The 20,990-nt window shown below is 45.1% G+C and overlaps 1 protein-coding gene across 2 annotated transcripts in view; it reads left to right on the forward strand.

Annotated features, from left to right (window-relative positions):
- OBSCN (obscurin, cytoskeletal calmodulin and titin-interacting RhoGEF) overlaps window positions 1–20,990 on the forward strand; it is a 1,961,032-nt gene that overhangs the window by 1,117,253 nt on the left and 822,789 nt on the right. For both annotated transcript variants that reach the window (XM_069211034.1, XM_069211033.1), the window contains one exon: window positions 86–191. In XM_069211034.1, coding sequence (XP_069067135.1) covers window positions 86–191 — 106 coding nt within the window. The remainder of the gene's footprint in view (window positions 1–85; window positions 192–20,990) is intronic.

A 20,990-nucleotide genomic window follows, 5' to 3' on the forward strand; every position in this document is an offset into this window, starting at 1 on the left:
ACTCACTGGGTGCAGTAGTGCAGGGGAGGGGCTTGTTGCCACGCAGTGACTCTGGTTTTAATGAGTGTGCCCTGATTTTCTCTAGCTGATAAACAGACTGGGATCAGCACGGAGCGGGGGAGACCTGCACCTCGGCAGCCCGGCCCAGGTGGCCCAGGAGAGGAGGGGCGACCATGGCATTTCTTTAGAAGGTAAGATTCGTTCAGTTTCTATGCAAGTTTAGCCGGAAATTAAGATGTCGAATTATTACTGAGGTACTGTTTTGTGTTATAGCAACTTAAGACAGATGCATTCTCTGTAATGCACGCGCATCGGTTAAGACCCGCAGGGTAAAAACGTTTCGGATAACATTCTTAAACGGGGCATTCGCGAGAGAAGTTGAAGAGGATGGGCGAGGCAAAGTTTTCTTTTCTAGTCAGCAGAATATTATTATTATTTTACAATTGATCGGTTTTATACTGATTTGGTTTTGACAATGTAGAATATGACATGTCTGCAGAAGGCACGTCAATAATCTTAGTGAATCTCACTTTTGAAGCTCTGTATCGTCTAAATCGATAAAATTATGCAGTTGTGGAGGTCCAAATTATACGACATGACTCCCTAAATTATGTGGAAAACGAAAAGGAGGTTGAGATTCAAGGAGAGGCAAATGATAAATCAATGAAAGGGAAATTATGTGATTATTATGCAGTTGGACACACATTAAAAACATTAGTATTGTAAACCAGGTATTTTGACATATAAACTCATTAATTTAACAGCTACCACACCACTATAGAACTGCTGAAGGTTCCTGAGATAGAAAGCTGATCATACCAGGAACCATTCAAAACGTTATTTATGAACAATAACGTAGGGCCTGATTTAATGTTTGCGGGCGGGATCCTCAGTTACAACCGTAACGAATATCCAGCCTGCATGAATGTAAGTGGCATGGATTTGTAATAAGGCAGACAAGCTATCCGTCACGTTTGCATCAGAGTAACGCGACCACCAAACTGTAAATCAGGTCCTTTGTCTTCTAGGAAATCACACAGACTCCATTTTATTAGCTCCATTCTTTCTACCTCAACAGTAATATAATTTATGGAAAAAATACACACTGCTGCAGGCAGCCAAAACATGATTATATGTAAACATTTCTTATAATTAAAGGTGTGCCTCTTTTATTCTGTGTATTCCATGTATGTTTTTAAACGTGCCTCAAGTTTCAGATTTCTTCTGCGATCACTGTATGTTTTCTCTGGATACAGCTCTTTCCATTAAGAAGCAGCACGAACGAACGCTACTCCACGATATATAGTAATCATGTAAATATCTCACATACAAGCAATTTAAGATTCAAGTCATCGGACCTTAAATGTGATGTTAAATATTCTTTATTGTTCTTAACTCTCATTGTCCCCTTCAAATAATTGCTGCTTTGACAACGGTGTCTCTTATTTGACACAAAGGTGCAGATTTATCAACTCTTTGCGTCAGTGCAAAATCACAAAAAGTGTCGTAAATCGACAAAGTGTCCATAGTAGTTGCTGATAGCTGTTGTGATCTGCGGGCCATGAGGTAGGATCCCGGCAAGGTCACCACAAACTTCCATACTCATGAGGTTTATACTTTTCCGTTAAATTGAATCACAGTATTATGTATTATGTGCTTACAATTGAGCAAAGTGATATGAAGCATGGTTTAAAAACCAAGTTCATATTGAAATAAATAATTAATCTTTCTACCTTGTTTTAATGGTATTTAAATATGTGTATTATGTGTTTCTCACCTCAGCTCCAATTTATAAATTAGGAATAGTGACATGCTTGACTCCAACGATTAGCAAGTGGAATGTGACAAGTTAACTTTTGCAAAGTGTCAAGTGATGCTTTGTCCTATTTTAGTGTCTTTTGAGCTGTTCCAGCTATGGTGTTTTTTGGTTGAAATTTGCCCATTATCAAGCAGATGATGGATAAGGTGGCAAGTGAGGGGTTCCATTAATAGAAAGAAACACAGGGGCTACGGAATTGTAAATTTCCAGCGACCCTGGTTCTAGGGCCTTCTGCACACAAACTTATCAGATACATAGGCCTTAGATGTAGGCAGTAATACACTGCATATAGATTGGAATTACTCTGGCTTGCATATAACTCATTCTGCCCTATGAAAATGGTGTGATTGTGACATTAAAAGGACAACAGCAGGTGACACTAATTGTGTTTGATGGCGGTAAATTTGTTATTTTACAAATAGTGATGAAATAAATTGATAGCACACAGTGGAATTGTAATTCACAGAGAAGTGGTCTCAGTCCCCGAGCACTCATCCATGATGGCCGTAAATTGGCCCTAACAGCTAAATTCCAGAATAAGAAAAGTTACCGTGATTGCTAACTAGGTACTCTAGATCAGTGGTTCACAACCTGTTGTCTGGGGACCCCTGGGGGTCCGCAAAGCCTCCTCAGAGGGTCCATGACTGCTTAGAAAATGTAATAATATTAACAGGTTAGGTCCCCAGCTTTCAGTAATGACTCATTGGGAGGGGGGGGGTCCCAGATTCCAAACATGATTCAGCGGGGGTCTCTGGCTTCCAGTACTGATTAAGTGGGGGTCCACAGATGTCAAATGGTTGGGAACCACTGCTTTAGATTGCAAAAAATTGCAAAGTTTTGCTCAGTTGTCCTTATATGATGAAGCTGCAACAGGGAGGCTGCTACCTTACACTTCACATGTGCTGGCCTTCTGACGACAAATAAAGATAACCCCTTCCTCGTGATACTGCTGGACCTGTCATCTGCCTTCAACACAGTTGATCATTCCAACCTCATACGCACTGTGGAGTCTCAAATGGGGTCTACTTGCATTGTCCCTCACTGGTCCTTCCCCGTCCTTTCCACCTAACACCAGTTTTGCACTCATGGGCACCTTCAGGTCCCAAAAGATCCGTTTACCTGTGGAGTACACAAGGGTTCCATACAGTTCCATGTCATATTTAACGTCTACATGGAGCCCATTGGTGCTCTTCTCACAGATAACTCAATCAATATTCACCAGTGTACTGATGATAAACAGCTCTACCTGAAAGTCTCCTGTGCTTCAGACACCCATTGCCTCAATCACTGCCTGCACATCAGTCAGACCTGGATGCTCAGCACCTATCAGAACCTCAACCCAATCAAGATATAATTCTTCTTATTAGCCCAGAAACACAAACAAGAAAGAGTGAACCTGGCTCAATAGCATGAACTTTTATGGCTTCAAACCCCAACTTTCACCGAATACCAACCCACTTAGATTAACCCTGGGCGCCAACCTGACCTTCAAGGAACATATTGCTAAGAAAGCAAAGATGGCCTGGGACCAGCTCACTTTTCTAAATAAAGGGAAATATTTTCTTTAAGAAAGCAACTTCAAACCTGCTGTTTAAGCTCTCATACTCTTGCATGTGGATGGGTGTAACACCCTATTGCATGGCCTCCCAGACCTCTCTCTGCCACCACGTAGGGGCACCCTACATTCCGTAGCAAATCTCATCCAAGGCCTTGCGAAATATGATCATGTGATAATATTTTGCCAGGCCCTGGTGTCTGATGAAACCCTATTAGTTTCATGTGCCAGCCAGCACCATCTTCAAAACTAGCTGCAGCATTTACCAAACCATCAGCCAAAGCAAATAAAAACTCTTTCCATGACAAGTGATCTGGCAAAACTGAACAGCACACCAGTGACAGAAGCAGTTGCACTATCCTATGAAACCAGTCCCCACCCTCTGTTGCATTGGTATACCTAAAGTGTGCAACTGGGAAAGCTTGTCTAACACAAATAATGGCAGCAAGGTTTCTGGCTCTCTCGACTAAGGACATGAATCCAAAATAGAACTCCCTTTCCGAAATAAAGAACTGTAGGTTTTGTAGCTTTCAATCCGAGTCCTTTAATCATCTTTTATGCTGCTGCCTGGCTCTGTTGAATGCATGTCACACTTTGTTAAAACCCATTTTTTAACTCACGAAATAAGAACTTGTAATGAGGCAACAAACTTAGTTGCCACTTTAAAGGAGCAATCTGACCTGACAAAATTTGGAAAGCACATTCTATAATTACAACTCTTGAAAGAATGCACCAAGCCTGGCTAGACTGACTACCCCAGTAAATTACACTGTGGACCACAGTACTAACTAGAATTCTGGTTATTTTACTGAGTTTTTCCCGGAGCACACCCTTCTTAAACTCAAATAAGAGGGTGGTGTCCCTTGTACTGATGGCCTCTGGTAGAGTGTTGCTGATTGGTATTATAATCATTCAGAGGCCTTTTATCTTTTCTTTCGTGCATATTCGAGTTTGCCTTTTCTTTCTTCTCTTTTTATAATATTTGTGATTTTTAATATGAGGATGAACTTGCTGCATTGCTTTGCACTTGAATGCTTGTATTATCACTTACGCTCGGGCATCTGCTATGAGCTTTTATTTTTATGAAACAAGAAGAAAGTAACTGTTTGTAAAGATTTTAATTATCATACAATTACATTTTCTACTACTACTACTACTACTACTACTACTACTACTACTACTACGACATCAGGACTAGCACCCAGGCTTTTCTTGCAGAGGAGCCTATTATCTCTGTTGCATCTCAGCACATTCCTAGCCAAGACATCAAAGAGCTGCAGACTAAGAAAGTACAAAATTAAAAATATGGATCCCGAACAATATCCCCTTATCCAATAGGACCTTCTCAAAGCTGCTCCAATTTAATAAACATTTAAAAGCTCACATCTTTAAAGAACACTATGGGGGTCATTCTGACCCCGGCGGAGCACCGCCGACAGGCCGGCGGTGCCCCGCAGGGCATTCTGACCGCGGCGGTAAAGCCGCGGTCAGACCGGCAACACTGGCGGTCTCCCGCCAGTGTACCGCCGCCCATTGGAATCCTCCAAGGCGGCGCAGCTAGCTGCGCCGCCGAGGGGATTCCGACCCCCCCTACCGCCATCCGGTTCCCGGCGGTCTGCCCGCCGGGAACCGGATGGCGGTAGGGGGGGGTCGCGGGGCCCCTGGGGGCCCCTGCAGTGCCCATGCCACTGGCATGGGCACTGCAGGGGCCCCCGTAAGAGGGCCCCTACAAGTATTTCACTGTCTGCTTGGCAGACAGTGAAATACGCGACGGGTGCAACAGCACCCGTCGCACCTTCCCACTCCGCCGGCTCGATTACGAGCCGGCATCCTCGTGGGAAGGGAGTTTTTCCCTGGGCTGGCGGGCGGTCTTTTGGCGACCGCCCGCCAGCCCAGGGAAAAACTTAGAATACCCTCCGCGGTCTTTCGACCGCGGAGCGGTATTTCGACCGCGGAGCGGTATTTCGGAGGGGGAAGTCTGGCGGGCGGCCTCCGCCGCCCGCCAGACTTAGAATGACCCCCTATGTCACAATGCATTAACAGTCCACAAACCAGCAACCTCGCCGTTCACTCTGAATTTATGGTGGCTTTTGACAATGGACAATGCCACACTGCCTTTCGGTTAGGGAATGCTATAGAAATGCTACATACGTGCATACATGCATACATTCATACATATATATTGAGAGTCAAAAGGCTGCATCTTCTACCATAGATCAGTTACTTTATAGCTTCTTAATGCAGGACCCAGTGATTAATAAGTTATTTTCTAGAGCGTTTGACCATATACAGGGTGTTGATGAGTCCATATTGATCAGGGTGATATTAAAGTCACCACCAATAATATTATTTGAAGGATAGGCTTTCAGATTCACCTTTATCTGAATCAAGGCTTTGGGGTAATCGAACAACAGACCATAATAAAATGTAAATGAAATGAAAACCCTTGAAAATTGTGTATCTTCCACTCTCCACCTTCCATAAGTGTTGGTATTGTATCTCACTATTTCTAAACCATAAAGCAGACTAAATATAATGGCAGGGCCTCAGTAAGCATATGACTAAATTACATTTTGGGTCAGGCTATAACATAGTTCCAATTTGCGACCTTTCTCATTACTTTTTGGAATATTGGTTTCTTCTAGCAGACTAATCTTTACTTTGGAATATTTCAGATGTTGAAAGGTAAATACATGTTTCTTCAGATTGGATAAGCTCTACACACAGTGGCGGGTGGTGACCTTTAAAAGTGGTGTGGTGTAATCTTTGTCTCGAATTTCAGTGAGTGAGCCTGAATTCTCAGGGAGGTGCTCACTCATCCCATTCTGACTCTCTCACACTTAATCTGTCTCACTTGGTCTCATTCTCACCCTGACTCATTCACTTAGTCTCACTCATTCTCAGTTAGTCTAACTCAGTCTCACTCAATCTCATTCATTCTTGCTCAGCCCCACTCATTCTCACTCACTCAATATCACTATGACTCCTCTATCACTCAGTTTCACTGTGACTCCCCTAGTCTCACTCACTCTCACTCATTTCTACTTAGTCCCACTAATTCTGACTCACTCTGTCTCACTCATTCTCAGACTTACTGAATCTCACTCCTTTTTTGACTCACTCAGTCTCACTCATTCTCTGACTCACTCAGACTGTGAAACTGTGACCCACTCCGTCTCTACTCATTCTCAGTCAGTCTCTCTTAATCCTATTCATTTTCACTCATTCTCACTCATGCAGTCTTACTCCAGTTCATTCAGTCTCACTAACTCACTTAGTCTCACTCACCCCTGTTCAGTCCCATTCATACAGAAGCACTCTGACAAAATCAGTCACACTGATTTTCACTCGATCTCACTCAGACTGTGACTCACTCTGTCTCACAGACAGTAACACTCACCGTCATTCTCCCTCACAGCTACACTCACTGTCCTTCTTCCTTTACAGTTGCTTCACATTCATTCTACCTCACAGTTACACCCATTCATTCTCCCTTACAGTAATACTCACTGTCATTCACCCTCAGTTGCACTCACTGTCATGCTCCCTCACAGTAACACTCACCGTCATTCTCCCTCCCTATCATTCATTCACACTCATACTCACTCTTCCTATCAGTCATTGTCACTCTGACTCCCTCTACTGATTCTCTCACTTTCACTCACTCACGTACTCACTCACATACCCACACACCTCACATGGACATGCTGTCTCTCACAGAAACTCTTTTACCGAGAAACACACACCTCCTGATAAGCACAGCACACAACATTTAAAAACTGTAAAGCTTTTTTTTATTTAACTTGCTGCAGGTCCCGGTTGGACTCCTGCTCTTTTCAGCTTCCGGTGCTAGAGCATGACACTGAAACCTCAAACATGCGAAGTCACAGATTTGAGGTTTTAGTCTCTGCTCTTTCCCCCCACCCTTTCCCAAGTCTGTGAGAAGTTGGGAAAGAGAGCGGTAACAAGCTGACTGGTGTGAAGCCCCACCCACTGCAGGCCTTAAGCCAGCAGCGCCGGTCTACCTCTAGCTGTGACACTTAGCACATCACAAAATGGGTGTGGTATAGAGGTGCTCCAGGGCCCCAAAGCAAGGCATGGAATTTCTCCAGCTCTGGTGATCTCTCTCGGCTGGCTGGTTCAAGCACCTACATGCTCCCACGCCAGCCATCAGACAGATACTGTTTACTGACCCAAAGGAGCTCGGCATTTATATTATACCAAGAGTGAATAATAGGTTATTATTCACTCTTGATATAATGTAAACAAATGGGTCAGACAACAAGAGAACGCGTTGCCCCCGAGCCTTTTAAGAGGAGCCACCACTGCATTCGCCGTTAACATGGGAATTTGTTACCTAGATATTTGTTCTTTTTAAACTGACGTGTGCGCATTTTGACTCCTTATTGACTTATTTCCTCCACTTGATGCATCACCCTCCCTGTCATCTCTTCCCTCATCTTCCTTCTCCAATCCCCTTTCTTCCCACCCAGATACATTTTGGGGGTGGGGGGGTGTCATAGGGCCGAGTCTTCTCACCTCCATCTGCTTCCACCATTAGGCCTACCCCTGAATACACCTACTTGTGATATATGGTCAAACCTGGCATTTAATCTGCTTGGTCCTGCGCCTCCTACAAAGCACTCAACCACTCTGTTGCCAAACTAAGATCTCTATCTCATCTCTCCTCCAATCAATATAATATCAAACATTTATATAATAGCACAGTGGCCTATTACTCTTTTATAAAGTGAATCTCAGCTTGGGTTTTTAACAAAGGTTAATCAGGGCTTTGTCTCCTCACAAATTTGATCCTAGAATTAGCAAGCTTCTGAAATTTCCTGAATCACTTTAAAGTTAGAAACAGCCAGTCGCAGCTGGCGACTGGGCAAAGTGGCAGGGCGGGTGGAACAAAACAAAAATTAAAAATATATATAAAAAAGAAACTTACCTTAAGCACACCGCCACTTTCCGCTGCACTGCAGGCACGGGTTCCCTGCCTGCGGCCAATCATGACGCTTCTCAGAGCTTCATAAAAATCTTAGCAAATAAATTATTGAAACATTTATGTAGTGCTAAACTGTTTCAGAACTAATAAGCTAGAACAAGCATTCATGTCTGAAATACAGATTTTTAATAACAAGAGGAAAGGTTACATTTTTCGAGAAGCACAATAGTTTGTCTGGTATTTAAAAGCGAAAGCTTCACATTGTAACATAATAAACAGTTTTCATGGAAATGGTCTTATGCCTCAAGTCCAAAGAGGCGTGAATAGGTAACAACGCCTACAAACCGGCTCGCAGGTTTCAGAATCTAGGGTGATGTGTCTCTGAACAGACTAGATATGCTCACAGCCTCGGACTACAGTGGTCCGCTTTACTCGTACCATACTCTCGGGTGACTTAAGTTCTGCACAGGTTCAGATTTTGCAATATTTCATCATCTTATCATTGATGATAGCTTTTAGTTTTTTCATCACACATAGGCACCTAATCATCACCCACCACAACTCTAATAGGGGCGCCAGAGGATTTCTAGATATGAGAGATTGAAAGTCTGGCCTCCAGGAGCATATTTTTTACCAGACAACAGAAAAAAATCTATTATAAGATAACCCCCTTCATCTCGAGTTTAGCCTAATTAAATTATTAAGGGATCCAATGGGAGAGCCATCCCTGAAAGAAGTTTTAAGAGGAAAGAATAATTGTTTGATTGCTGATTTGACCACGATCATGGTGTGCTGCTCCAGGTATAAATGTTGTGAGGTAATCATTGCATCATCTTTTGGACACCTTTTTAGATACTGTGGTCCTGACTCATTCAACACACAAATCCGATTCTGCATAATTTTAAATTGAATCCGTTATGTCCATTACTCGTTTTCTTCCCATTCATGTAAGATTAAAATAATGTATTTGTTATAATTTAGTAGTGCGTATGTTCATTGAACAGGAAATAATGCGCATACGTCTTTACGTGACTGAATGGGAACATTTCTGCAATCTGTTAATGTTTGCATGCTAATTATATCTCTCCATTAATTGTACAATCTGTGCACATGACTCATATATTCTGAGCTGGAAAGTATGTGTCTGTTGCTCAAGTACTTTATTTTAAATGCGTCCAGAGGTATCTTGTGAAATACTGTTGCCTAGTACACACTTACAACTATCACTAGTAGTGAACTGTGTGCACAACTAGCGTACTTAAGCATGCATTAGACGCCAAGCAAGTACTTTCTGCACCAATCAGGGGAAACAAATATACATGTCCTCTTAGTGGTAGGTAATTCTGATTTTTTTTTTTTAAAGAGTACAATAGCTACATTAACTTTTTTATGTTACTCATCCACAGCCTTATATAAAACACCACAAAAGAATGACAACGTAATGATATCCCAAGGACCTATGAATAGGAGGCCATATTGCCCATTAGAGGTGGGCGAGCCACTGAAAGCTCGAGCCAGGCTCAAGCCTGGAGCCCGGCTCTGACTCATCACGAGGTCCCGTTGGAACCCGGAGCCAAAACGAGCCAAGCTTTCGAGTGGTTTCTGCCCGCCACTCCACCTCTGTTCAGAATTGACATTACGGAGCTGCTGATTTTGGAATTGGAGAACCAGGTTTGAGGCACTGGCTCAGTACACTGTGATTCCTAAGAAATCTCTTAATATCTTAATATCACCATGCCTTTAAAAAATGAACGTGACCTGGTGTAATGTAACGGGTGCCCAGTTAAAGCAGTCCAGTTGCTACGGGTCGAGTGTGCGCTATTTAAAAACTGCAGAAAATGCACAAAGAGGTGAAAACAAAGCGTTTGCATTAAATATACAAACAGATACCAATTTAATGGCTGAGTTGTAAAAAGTGAAACCACTGTTTGTGTGCTCTTACGCAAATACTTTATTTCATCAAAAATCCTTTTTTGTTCATTAACGCTTAATAAAAGAACTTTCAAGTCTGTGAGTTGTGAATACCAGTTGTACACAATCTATTGTGTTTGATTTAGTAGACTGTAATTTTCCGCTGTAATAATTTTGACCATGCACAGGGTTTACATGACAACGGCCTTGCCTCTTCGTTCAGGAATGGTTCGTGTGAAGTCTTTGAAGTGCACCGCACCTTCCCTATATTAAAATCATGATTTCTGATGGATATGTCTAACTGCAGATTCCTCACTTTTAGAATATTCCCAGGTGGCAGGCTGGATCTGGAGATTGTTTTGGCAATGCTTCCTGCCTTCCAGTGAGTGGTGCTGTATGGCTTCATGGATAAAGTGTAACCGCCTGCATGTGTCACCCCTTCACACTGTTTATTTCTTTGTGTGTCCCCGAGGCGGATCCAAAGGTTTCCTCCAAGCTTTGTCAGTTTTCTGATGACTCCAAAATAATACAGACAGTTTGCTAGGGAGAGGTCTTCGTAAAAAATGACAGGATTTAAGCTGTGCCACGATCACAGAAAGCAGACATCGGTCACGGACCCATATATATGCTCATGGTGCTTGGGTTCTTGTCACAAATCAAATTTGTGCAATAAGTGCCCCCCTCATGGACCCAAAGTTGATTGGGGAGCAGGAGGCAAAGCTCTTATGTTTTCGAGCATAAGAAAAGGTAATCTGTCTGCTCAAAGTTTTTCAGTAAGTTAAAGTTGAATATGCGCCATAGGCACAAGAAAGCCAAGTGAGACTTGACCCCCATCTCACTAAGCATAGTCTGACGACAAGTTGCAAGAACTAAATTTAAAGGACACATTTGTTTCAGACTTCTAGCCAGTCCTGCATTTGGTTGGCATGCTGCACATTTCCTGGGCAGTTGTCTACCCAAGGCAAATAGCAGCCTTGAGGGAGGCGATACTGTTAGTTTGCCAGATGCTCCCATCTCCCTCTGATACACTTTCAGGCCCTAATGATTCACAAGGGCCTCCAGTTAAACTTCCAGCAGTGGGCCCTCCCCTTGGGTTTCATTCCTGGGCCTGTACTGAACTTGATCCAGACTTCCCTTCCGGCCAAGGCTCATGCCAGTTCCTTCCATGCCAGCACCCATACCTCCTGTGCGAGTACCAGTCTCTGACTCTAATCAGTGGTCAGCCCACACCAGGCTATGTTGCACAGTGAAACAACTAAGTTCCAACCACTGATTGTTCAGATAGATCTTTAGACTCAGCTTCTCTCTCAATGCCAATACTACCAAAGGCTAGAGGTCCTATACCGCTTTAACTCCATCGTGATCCAGGGCATATGTCCCTCACAACACTATTAAAGATGAGGAGGCAAATAAACTGTTCAGTCCTTAATGAAGGGGTGTACATAGACTTGCAAAATTCATGTGGACTAGATAACTCACCAGAGATAGAGCTGGGCACACCATTTTGTCCATCAGTTGACAAAAGTGCCTCGTTTGCTGTAATATTCAGCAGAGCATCAGAAGTGCTCCATTTGCAGTTGCATACTCTTGAATCCCAAGCCCAATTATTGACTGTTAGAAATGGGGTCTTTGGTTGACAGTCAGGTTACCCCCTGTTCAAGCAAGGACCCTCACTCTAGTCAGGGCAAAAGAGAATCACCGTCAGCTAACCCCTGTTTACCCCCTTGGTAGCTTGGCAGAGCAGTAGGCTTAACTTCAGAGTGCTAGGTGTAAAGTATTTGTACCAACACACACAGTAACTTAATGAAAACACTACAAAATGACACAACACCAGTTTAGAAAAATAGGTAATATTTATCTAAACAAAACAAGACCAAAACGACAAAAACCGACATACACAAGTCAAGTTATGAATTTTTAAAGATTAACCTAAAAAATAGCGCTTAGAAACAAAAATGCTTTGATGAGATGTTAACACGGCGTCGTGACGGAGTCGTTCCCAACAAGCCAACATCAGCGGCGCCGGACACGGAGTCGCGTAGACCCCCAAGTACCGTACCTTTGGTGAAGAGTGAAAACAAGTGGATGCACGAAATCGGGGATCGCGGCGGCGGTGCGAAATGTTGAATCCGTGCACTTCGAGCGGCGTCGGTCACGACGTGGTGCAGTGACTTCCACGGAGTCGCGGACTTCAGCGGGGCTGCAGCGGCGTCGGGCCTGCGAAGTTCGTTGCGTTCCAGCTAAGGTCACGGCGTCAGGTGCAGGCAGCGTCACCGGATTCAGCAGCGGCGTTGGTCCGAAGTCGTCCGAAGTCGATTTCCTTGGATTTCCACCAGCTTTCCTTTCAAGGGCCCAGGGACTGGGTAGGGCACCACTTGTTAGAGCAGGAGTCTCTCCAGAGACTCCAGGTGGTGGCAGAGAGAAGTCTTTGCTGTCCCTGAGACAACAGGAGGCAAGTTCTAAATCAAGCCCTTGGAGAGTTCTTCACAAGATGGAAGGCACACAAAGTCCAGTCTTTGCCCTCTTACTCTGGCATAAGCAGCAACTGCAGGACACTCACCAGGGGGTTGGAGACTGCATTGTGTGAGGGCAGGCACAGCCCTTTCAGGTGCGAGTGACCAATCCTCCCCTCCCTCCTAGCACAGATGGCTCATCAGGATATGCAGGCTACAGCCCAGCTCCCTTTGTGTCACTGTCTAGTGTGAGGTGCAACCAGCCCAACTGTCAAACTGACCCAGACATGGAATCCACAAACAGGCAGAGTCACAGAAATGGTATAAACAAAAAAATGCTCACTTTCTAAAAGTGGCATTTTCAAGAGCACAATCTTAAAATCAACTTTACTAAAAGATGTATTTTTAAATTGTGAGCTCAGGGACCCCAAACTCCACATTTCCATCCGCTCCAAAAGAGAATCTACACTTTAATCAGATTTATAGGTAGCCCCCATGTTAACCTATGAGAGGGACAGGCCTTGCAACAGTGAAAAACGAATTTAGCAATATTTCACTGTCAGGACATAAAAAATACATTACTAAATGTCCTACCTTAACCATACACTGCACCCTGCCCTTGGGGCTACCTAGGGCCTACCTTAGGGGTGTCTGACATGTAAGAAAAGGGAAGGCGTAGGCCTGGCAAGTGGGTACACTTGCCAAGTCAAATTTACAGGTAAAACTGCACACACATACACTGCAATGGCAGGTCTGAGTCATGATTACAAAGCTACTTATGTGGATGGCACAACCAGTGCTGCAGGCCCACTAGTAGCATTTGATTTACAGGCCCTGGCACCTCTAGTGCACTTTACCAGGGACTTACTAGTAAATCAAATATGCCAATCACGGATAAACCAATCACATACACATTTTGTAAAGGAGCACTTGCACTTTAGCACTGGTTAGCAGTGGTGAAGTGCCCAGAGTAAAACAAATAGCAAAATCAGAGTCCAGCACACATCAACAACCTGGGGAACAGAGGCAAAATGTTAAGGGAGACCACGCCAAGGATGAAAAGTCTATCATTGACTGAAAGTCTTCAACCAGGTCCAGTTCATCTGAGCCAGATTACTATTTAACAAGGTCCTTTTGGGCACTATCATGGCCACCTAGTCTAAGCCATGCTCAGGCTTTTCGGTCAGCCAACCTGTAGCCAGATAGCACAGACCAGCCCCTGTTGGCCTTCGTTTTTTTGTGAAAATCCCAACATCTGAAAGCGTTGTGGTGCAGAAATCCATGAGTAAAGTCAGCCCAAATGGTTTTCCTTCAACCCCCAAGCCTCCACAAACCGCACCGAGATAGTCAGTGTGTAATAATGCCTTCAACAAGAAAATGTTTTCCTCAGCTAGTCTAGCTTTATGAATGGGATGTGCCTTTTGGGCAGGTACACCCTTTCCAGCAAGATCTTGCTGGCCAACCCAGAACACCTCACAGTTTTACTGGGCTAAATGATACAAAATGGAAAGGACACAGCAACATATGTTTTGCATGCAGGCCCAGATTCATACAACTGTTTCCATTGTACTTTTGACACCAGTGTAGGGCTTAGGAGTCACACCTGGATGCAATCGACTGTGCGTTCAGCAGCTTATGTGACATAATATTGCCATAAAAGATCACAGTACTCAAATATCACAGCAAAAATAATGAGGTACTATATAGTGAGTTTACATACGATGTAAACTACAAAAAATATTGTTTACATAATATAGTAATACTAAATATCTAGATTAGACAGGTGGGTAATATTTCTGTAAAATACTTCTAACTGCAGATTCAGCCCCTTGTGAATAGTCCTCAGACATCAGATTGGATCTGAAAACTTTTCAGCAGTATCTCAGTGTAGTGGTAGGTGGTGTAAACCGGCTCTATGTTGATGCAGTTCAGTTCCTGATGTAAAGCCTGGAGCCACCTGTATGCGCCACGCACTTGAGTTAAAATCCGTTTCTTAGTTTCTGCGCCTTCAAATGTGGATTTGGGGCCTCTTCTTGGTCTTTGACCAGAGTTTTCTTTAAAAAATGCCCAGTATACAAGGGTAATATTGTAGGAGGCTGGCTCAGCATATGGTGTACACCTATGAGTGAGGCACCCTGTACTGAGCCCAGAGAACCCTTAGTGATAGTGTAGGAGGTTCTAGATAACCAGAGCTCTTAAACGGGTACCTGTGAAGACCAGCTAAGGCTTATCCAGGAGGGTGTAAAGGGGTTGCAAATACCATACAGGTCAATCAGTGATGTACACACAGGAAAGAACCACACCAGTGTTAACAAAATATGTTATATTTATTGTGACACACACTTTAGAACTAACTTTGGTATATCTCCGAACCGGAGATATGAGCATACATAAATATACTTAGCAACAAGTAAGTAAAGGCATAGCTCGTGTGCAGAGTTGTAACCCTGGGTCAGTGTCCGTAGGATAACATTGGGTCTGAGGGGGGACTGGCATCCATGTCCCGCAAGGCTATACAGACAGATATAGGGGATCCCTTTGGAATCCCCAGAGTACATGGTATAATGAAACTAACACTGGAATTGGTGTAGTTGCATAATTCCAACATGTTTAATGCCAGACATGCATATGGTTAGTAAAACCATTAGGTAATTGGACATCTTGTGTTGATCAGTGTCCACTACATAAATTAAGATGGCTCCACCACACTTACAAAGCCCAGAAATTGGAGTCAGGGGTTTGTAGGGGCACCTCTGCTCATGCAGGGGTACCCTCACACTGAAGATCATGTACTCTGCTTTGGGCTGAAGGGCCTACCTTACGGGTGACTTATAGGGTCAGAGTGCAGTGGCCATGATATAAGGCAAACCTTATATCTATGGTGAAAGATGCATGGAAAGGTCCATGGGTGGCACAGTACATGCTGCAGCCCACGGGGGACCCCTAGTGTACTAATGCCCAGGGTACCTGAGTACCATATACTAGGGACTTACATGGGTGCAGCAGTATGCCAATTGTGGGGTGTAAAAGTTACTTACCAACTCAACTTAGGGGAGAGAGCACTGACACTTGGGTCATGGTTAGCAGGATCCCAGTGTACTACAGTCTTAAGTGCTGTCACCAGGTAAAAAGTGAGGGCAACTATACCAGAAAGATGCTGCTTTCCTACAAATGTCACTTCCTAAAGCAACTGAGTCTAAACTTTGGAGGGACTGTCACAAACAAGTATCTGCTACTGACCCCCACAAAGTCTGTGGTGCCTATGTTCAGACTATGACTTCAGAGCCTGGGGAGACTGCACCCAGATTAATTTGAATGCTATCTAGGAACACAACGCACAAGCACAAGAAGACTCTGCTCCATGACCAGCCAAAGTCAAAAAGAAGGTTCTATTCCTGTCACTGGTCCGGATGCAGCCTAACTTCCCAGGCCTGCTGGAGACATTGCAGCAAGCAGAAGCCTTCAGGAAGGGTGTAATGTGGATATTCAAAACTTTATCAGCTCTGTTTGGCAGTGCTTTGTACCTGAGTAACCATAGAGGTCTTCAGTCGGATTTCTCTTGTTGGGTCCTTCCTCCGTGCCATCTGTGCACCTTGGATCAACATCAGGTCTAGCACTGACTTTACTGCCTGCTTTGAATCTGGCACCATCCCTTGTACCGAGCCCGTTCACAACAGAACTGATGCCGGACCACAATATACAACCTATAGTGCTATTGAAGTCTGACCTGAATCCTCCACAGCCTTAACTGAAGTTGCACTCTGCGCCAACCAGCACACATCCTCTTGGCAATCATGATAGAGCCCAGGCTTTGAATAACCTATGTGGCATGGTTTCTGAGAATGAGAGCTATGATGAAGCAAATAATTATGTTCCCGAAATATCATAAGCACAATTTGCACGGACAGCTTCAGAATGCTAGTAGGTTTGACACTTAGGCCCTCATTACAACATTGGCTGTATTGACCGACTACCGCAACGGCGAAGGCTGCCAACATACTGCCGCCATGGCTACCAGCTGTCAACGCGTATTATGACCGCCAACAGTATTCCGCCAGAATTTGGCGGCACACTGCCGACAGTCATGGCGGCGGACGGCGGTAAGGCAGCGCTGCTGACAGCAGCACTGCCACGCCAGCAAAACACCGCCGACCGTATCAAAGCAATGATACAGCCCGGAGGCAGGATTTGCCATCTTGTGTGCCACTGGCCGTCCATCACATCACACAGGTGGGTTTTGCATATATTCTTAAGGGGCTACTCCCTCCCATTCGAGACTGCCCCTCCATCCATCCATGCCACCATCCTACAGTCGGATGACAGAGGCTCACCTGGCAGATGGACCTGGGTGAGGCCAGAGTTCTGGACACTTCCCCTGACACTGGCATGCTTTCTCTCCCTACTGTGGCTATGGAGGAGGGAGCGTCCTACTCAGTGGCGGTGCGAAGAGTGGCCAAGGTCCTGGGCCTCAAGCTCCCGTCGGTAGCAGTCAGGACTAACCTCCTGATAGAGGTGCTTCAGGCCCGGGCTTCCTCTTCTGAACCCCTTTTACCTTTTAATGAAGCCCTTACTGGTGTCCTGCTGGGAACCTGGTCCAAACCCAGCACATGGGCTCCTGTGACCAGGACAATCGCCCGCCGCCATAGACCTTCTCCAAATGACCCAGTGTTCCTGATGCAACACCCTCGTCTCCAGGCACATTCCCTTCACACCCCCAGATAGGGAATCCAAGAGGCAGGATCATCTTGGGTAGAAGATGCTTTCTTTCTCCAGCCTGGAATTGGGGTCTGTGAACACCACAGGCCTTATGGGACGTTACACACATACTTTAAGGGGCACAGTTGCGCAGGTGCTGCCACAGGTCCTGGACGAGGCCCGGACCATTCTTTCTGAAGCTGTTGCTGATGGGAGAGATGCAGTGAAGTTCATAGTACAATGTGGGCTGGATATGACTGATTCCCAAGGCAGATCGGCTGCATCAACGGGCTTGAGATGCCATGCCCTAGTTGAGGACATCTGACTTTTTGAGGGATGTCCAATCCACCCTTAGGAACATGCTCTTTGGTGGCAACTGTCTCTTCAAAGACAAATCAGACAATCGCTTGAGCACTTGGCTATGGCCAGAATCTTGGGCCTTGCAGCTGCCCTTATCCCCCTCAGTCTGCTTTTCTCCACTTTAGTGGCTATGAAAGGGCACCCAACCATGTGCCTTCCCCTCCAGTCACTGTGCAGCGCATGCTGCCCATCCTCTGCATGGCCCAGGATGTGAGATCCAATGCCCTTGTGGATCAGGTGGATCAGGGAGCCAGCAGTCCAACTAGTCCACTGCCTCCCACTACCCCTCCCTCCCCCTCCATCTTCAGCAGCCTCCAAACCTTCCTAATCTGACGCTTCCCCACCAGGGACCAGCCGGAGGCAGGATTTGCCATCTTGTGTGCCGCTGGCCGTCCATCACATCACACAGGTGGGTTTTGCATATAGTCTGAAGGGGCTACTCCCTCCTCTTCGAGACTGCCCCTCCATCCATGCCACCATCCTACAGTCGGATGACAGAGGCTCACCTGGCACTTCTCCGTGAGGAGGTTATTGCTCTCTTGGCCAAAGGAGCCATAGAGAGGGTGCCTGTGCCAAAAACAGGTCATAGTTGTTATTCCCGCTACCTTCTTGTGTCCAAAAAGGACATGCGCCTCCACCCCATTCTAGACCTTTGGCCACTTAATCTCTTCCTCAAGAAGAACAGGTTCTATCTGCCCTGGACCCAGAAGACCGGGTTTGTAGAATTTGACTTGCAGGACACTTATTTCCATATTTCTGTCTTGCCTGCCCACAGATGTTTCTTGCAGTTCACGGTAGGCCACAAGCATTTACAGTTCACTGTGCTCCCCTTTGGCCTTACCAGTGTCCCTCGGTGTTCCCTCAGGTGTTCACCAAGGTGATGGTGGTGGTCTCAGCTCATTTGCACTGGTAAGAGATTTCAGCCTTCCTCTACCTCGATGACTGGCTGTTGAAGTCAAGCTCGCCCCAGGCTGTCATCTTCAACTTGCAGACTACAGCCGACCTCCTGCATTCACTGGGGTACACTATAAACCTGCTGAAGTCACGCCTGACTCCCTCTCAGATGCTGTCTTTCATTGTGGCTGTAGTGGACACGGAGCAGTTTCGGGCTTATCCTCCTGAGCGGCGAGTCCATTGATATTCAGGCTATGATACAGACGTTTCAGCCTCTATCCTGGATTTCTGTGAGAATGACTGTGGGGCTGCTGGTCCTCATGGCCTCCTGCATCCAACTGGCATATGCGGACTCTGCAGTGGGACCTGAAGTTCTAGTGGGCGCAGCATCAGGGCAATCTCTCTGACATGGTCTAGCTCTTGGACGGAACTGCGCAAGATCTGCAGTGGTGGCTCTGTAACCGCAATTGGGTCAGAGGCAGATCCCTCACCCTTCCCCAACCAGATCTGAAAGTAGTTACAGATGTGTCACTCCTGGGATGGGACGGCCACATGGGAGAGGCAGAGATCAGAAGCGTCTGGTCTCTGGTGGAGTCCGGGCTTCACATCAATCTTTTGGAGTTGTGGGCAGTCTGGCTGGCATTAAAAGCATTCCTTCCCTCTCTCAAAGGGAAAGTAGTGCAGGTGTTCACGGACAACACCACTGTCTTATGGTACTGCAACAGCTAAGGCTGGTGGGGTCATGGACCCTTTGTCAGGAGGCTTTGTGCTTTTAGACATTGCTGGAGCAACAAGGCATTTCCCAGGTGGTTCAACACCTTGCGGGCTCTCTGAATGCCAAAGTGGATGAACTCAGCAGTTGACAGCTTTTGACCGTCGCCCAAAGTATGTAATGTTATCTTGGCAGCCAGACGTCCCTCCTCCAAAATGGTACACACCTGTCATTGGCATAAATTTGTGGCATAGTGCACAGCCACGTCTTTTGACCCCCCTCTCTGCCCCTCTTTCCGAGGTCCTCTTGTTTATACTTTCTTTGGCCCAGCAGGGCTCTGCTTTGGGCACCCTCAAAGGTAATTTGTCTGCTATCTCTGCATTTACGAGATTATAAGACCAACCCTCTCTGTTTAAGTCTCCTATAGTTAGTAGGATCCTTAAGGGTCTTACCCACATGTTTCCTCCATCATCATTCATCATGCCCCAATGGGATTGGAATTTGGTTCAGACATTTCTCATGTGTGCTCCTTTTGAGCCTCTTCACAATTGTCCTCTTGGGCTTTTACCATTAAAAACAGCCGTCCTTGTGGCCATTACACCTACCTGCAAGGTAAGCGAGCTGCAGGCATTGTCATCTATGCCACTCTACCTTTCTTCTATCATGAAAAAGAAGTGCTTCGCACCAGGGCTTCCTTTTTTCCAAAAGTGGTCACGCCCTTTCATGTGGGCCAATCCATCACCTTTCCTACTTTTTACGCACCCTCACATCATTCTAAGGAAGAGGAGAGACTCCACCGCCTGGACCCAAAAAGAGCTTTGGCGTTCTACCTTTATCGAACCAAAGAGTTCAAGGTGGATGATCAACTTTTTGTTGGTTATGTGGTTATTCTTAACTGGGTTTTTGGGAGAATGAACTTTTGAAAGAATGTGCCTATGATTTTTGAGCTTCTAATTTACAAAATGTGGTTTGGGTCTAGGATTAGTCTTGTCTCTGTTGGTAAAATACATTATTTTGTCTTGTCATCTGTACCAACCACATTCCTGCCTTCAATTTCAGTATTTATATATGTGATGTTGGCTTTAATAAACATCACTTTGTAGCAATGGGTGCATGTTTCATCATTACTCATTTGGAATTTCTTCTTATGTTGTGCAGTTGCTTGTAGGATGGGTCCTTACAAATACAAATTACCAAAATAGTAATAGATAGGAGGGATAATAAGGCATACACTATGGTACTCTACCCAAAGCTCATTTCAGTTGTTCCAGCATCTGTCATGTATAGTAGGTTCATAGACTTCAGACTAGTGAAGGGATATTAATGCTGTGCTATAGACTTTGAGGAGGTTCTATCTGCTGATTACTAATCTAGTTTCTTCTCTTCCTTGTGGTCTCAAGTCTTGCTTGTGGCAGTGCAGTAGGTAGTGATGTTTTTCAAATTTATTAATTTCAAACAAAAAGTGGGTGGGAGCACACTGCCTCACATCCCAGCACTCAGTTTGCGCCAATGCATTATGATTACTTCAGTGACAGTTTTTAATTTTTCACCCTTGTTGGTAAAGCCAGTGCTTTGTATCTCTAGACATATGTTTCAGCATAGATGTCCTTCTTTAGTAGAGAACAATATATCATTTTGGGGGT

Source organism: Pleurodeles waltl, chromosome 10 (genome assembly GCF_031143425.1).
Source record: "Pleurodeles waltl isolate 20211129_DDA chromosome 10, aPleWal1.hap1.20221129, whole genome shotgun sequence".
Lineage (NCBI taxonomy): Eukaryota > Metazoa > Chordata > Amphibia > Caudata > Salamandridae > Pleurodeles > Pleurodeles waltl.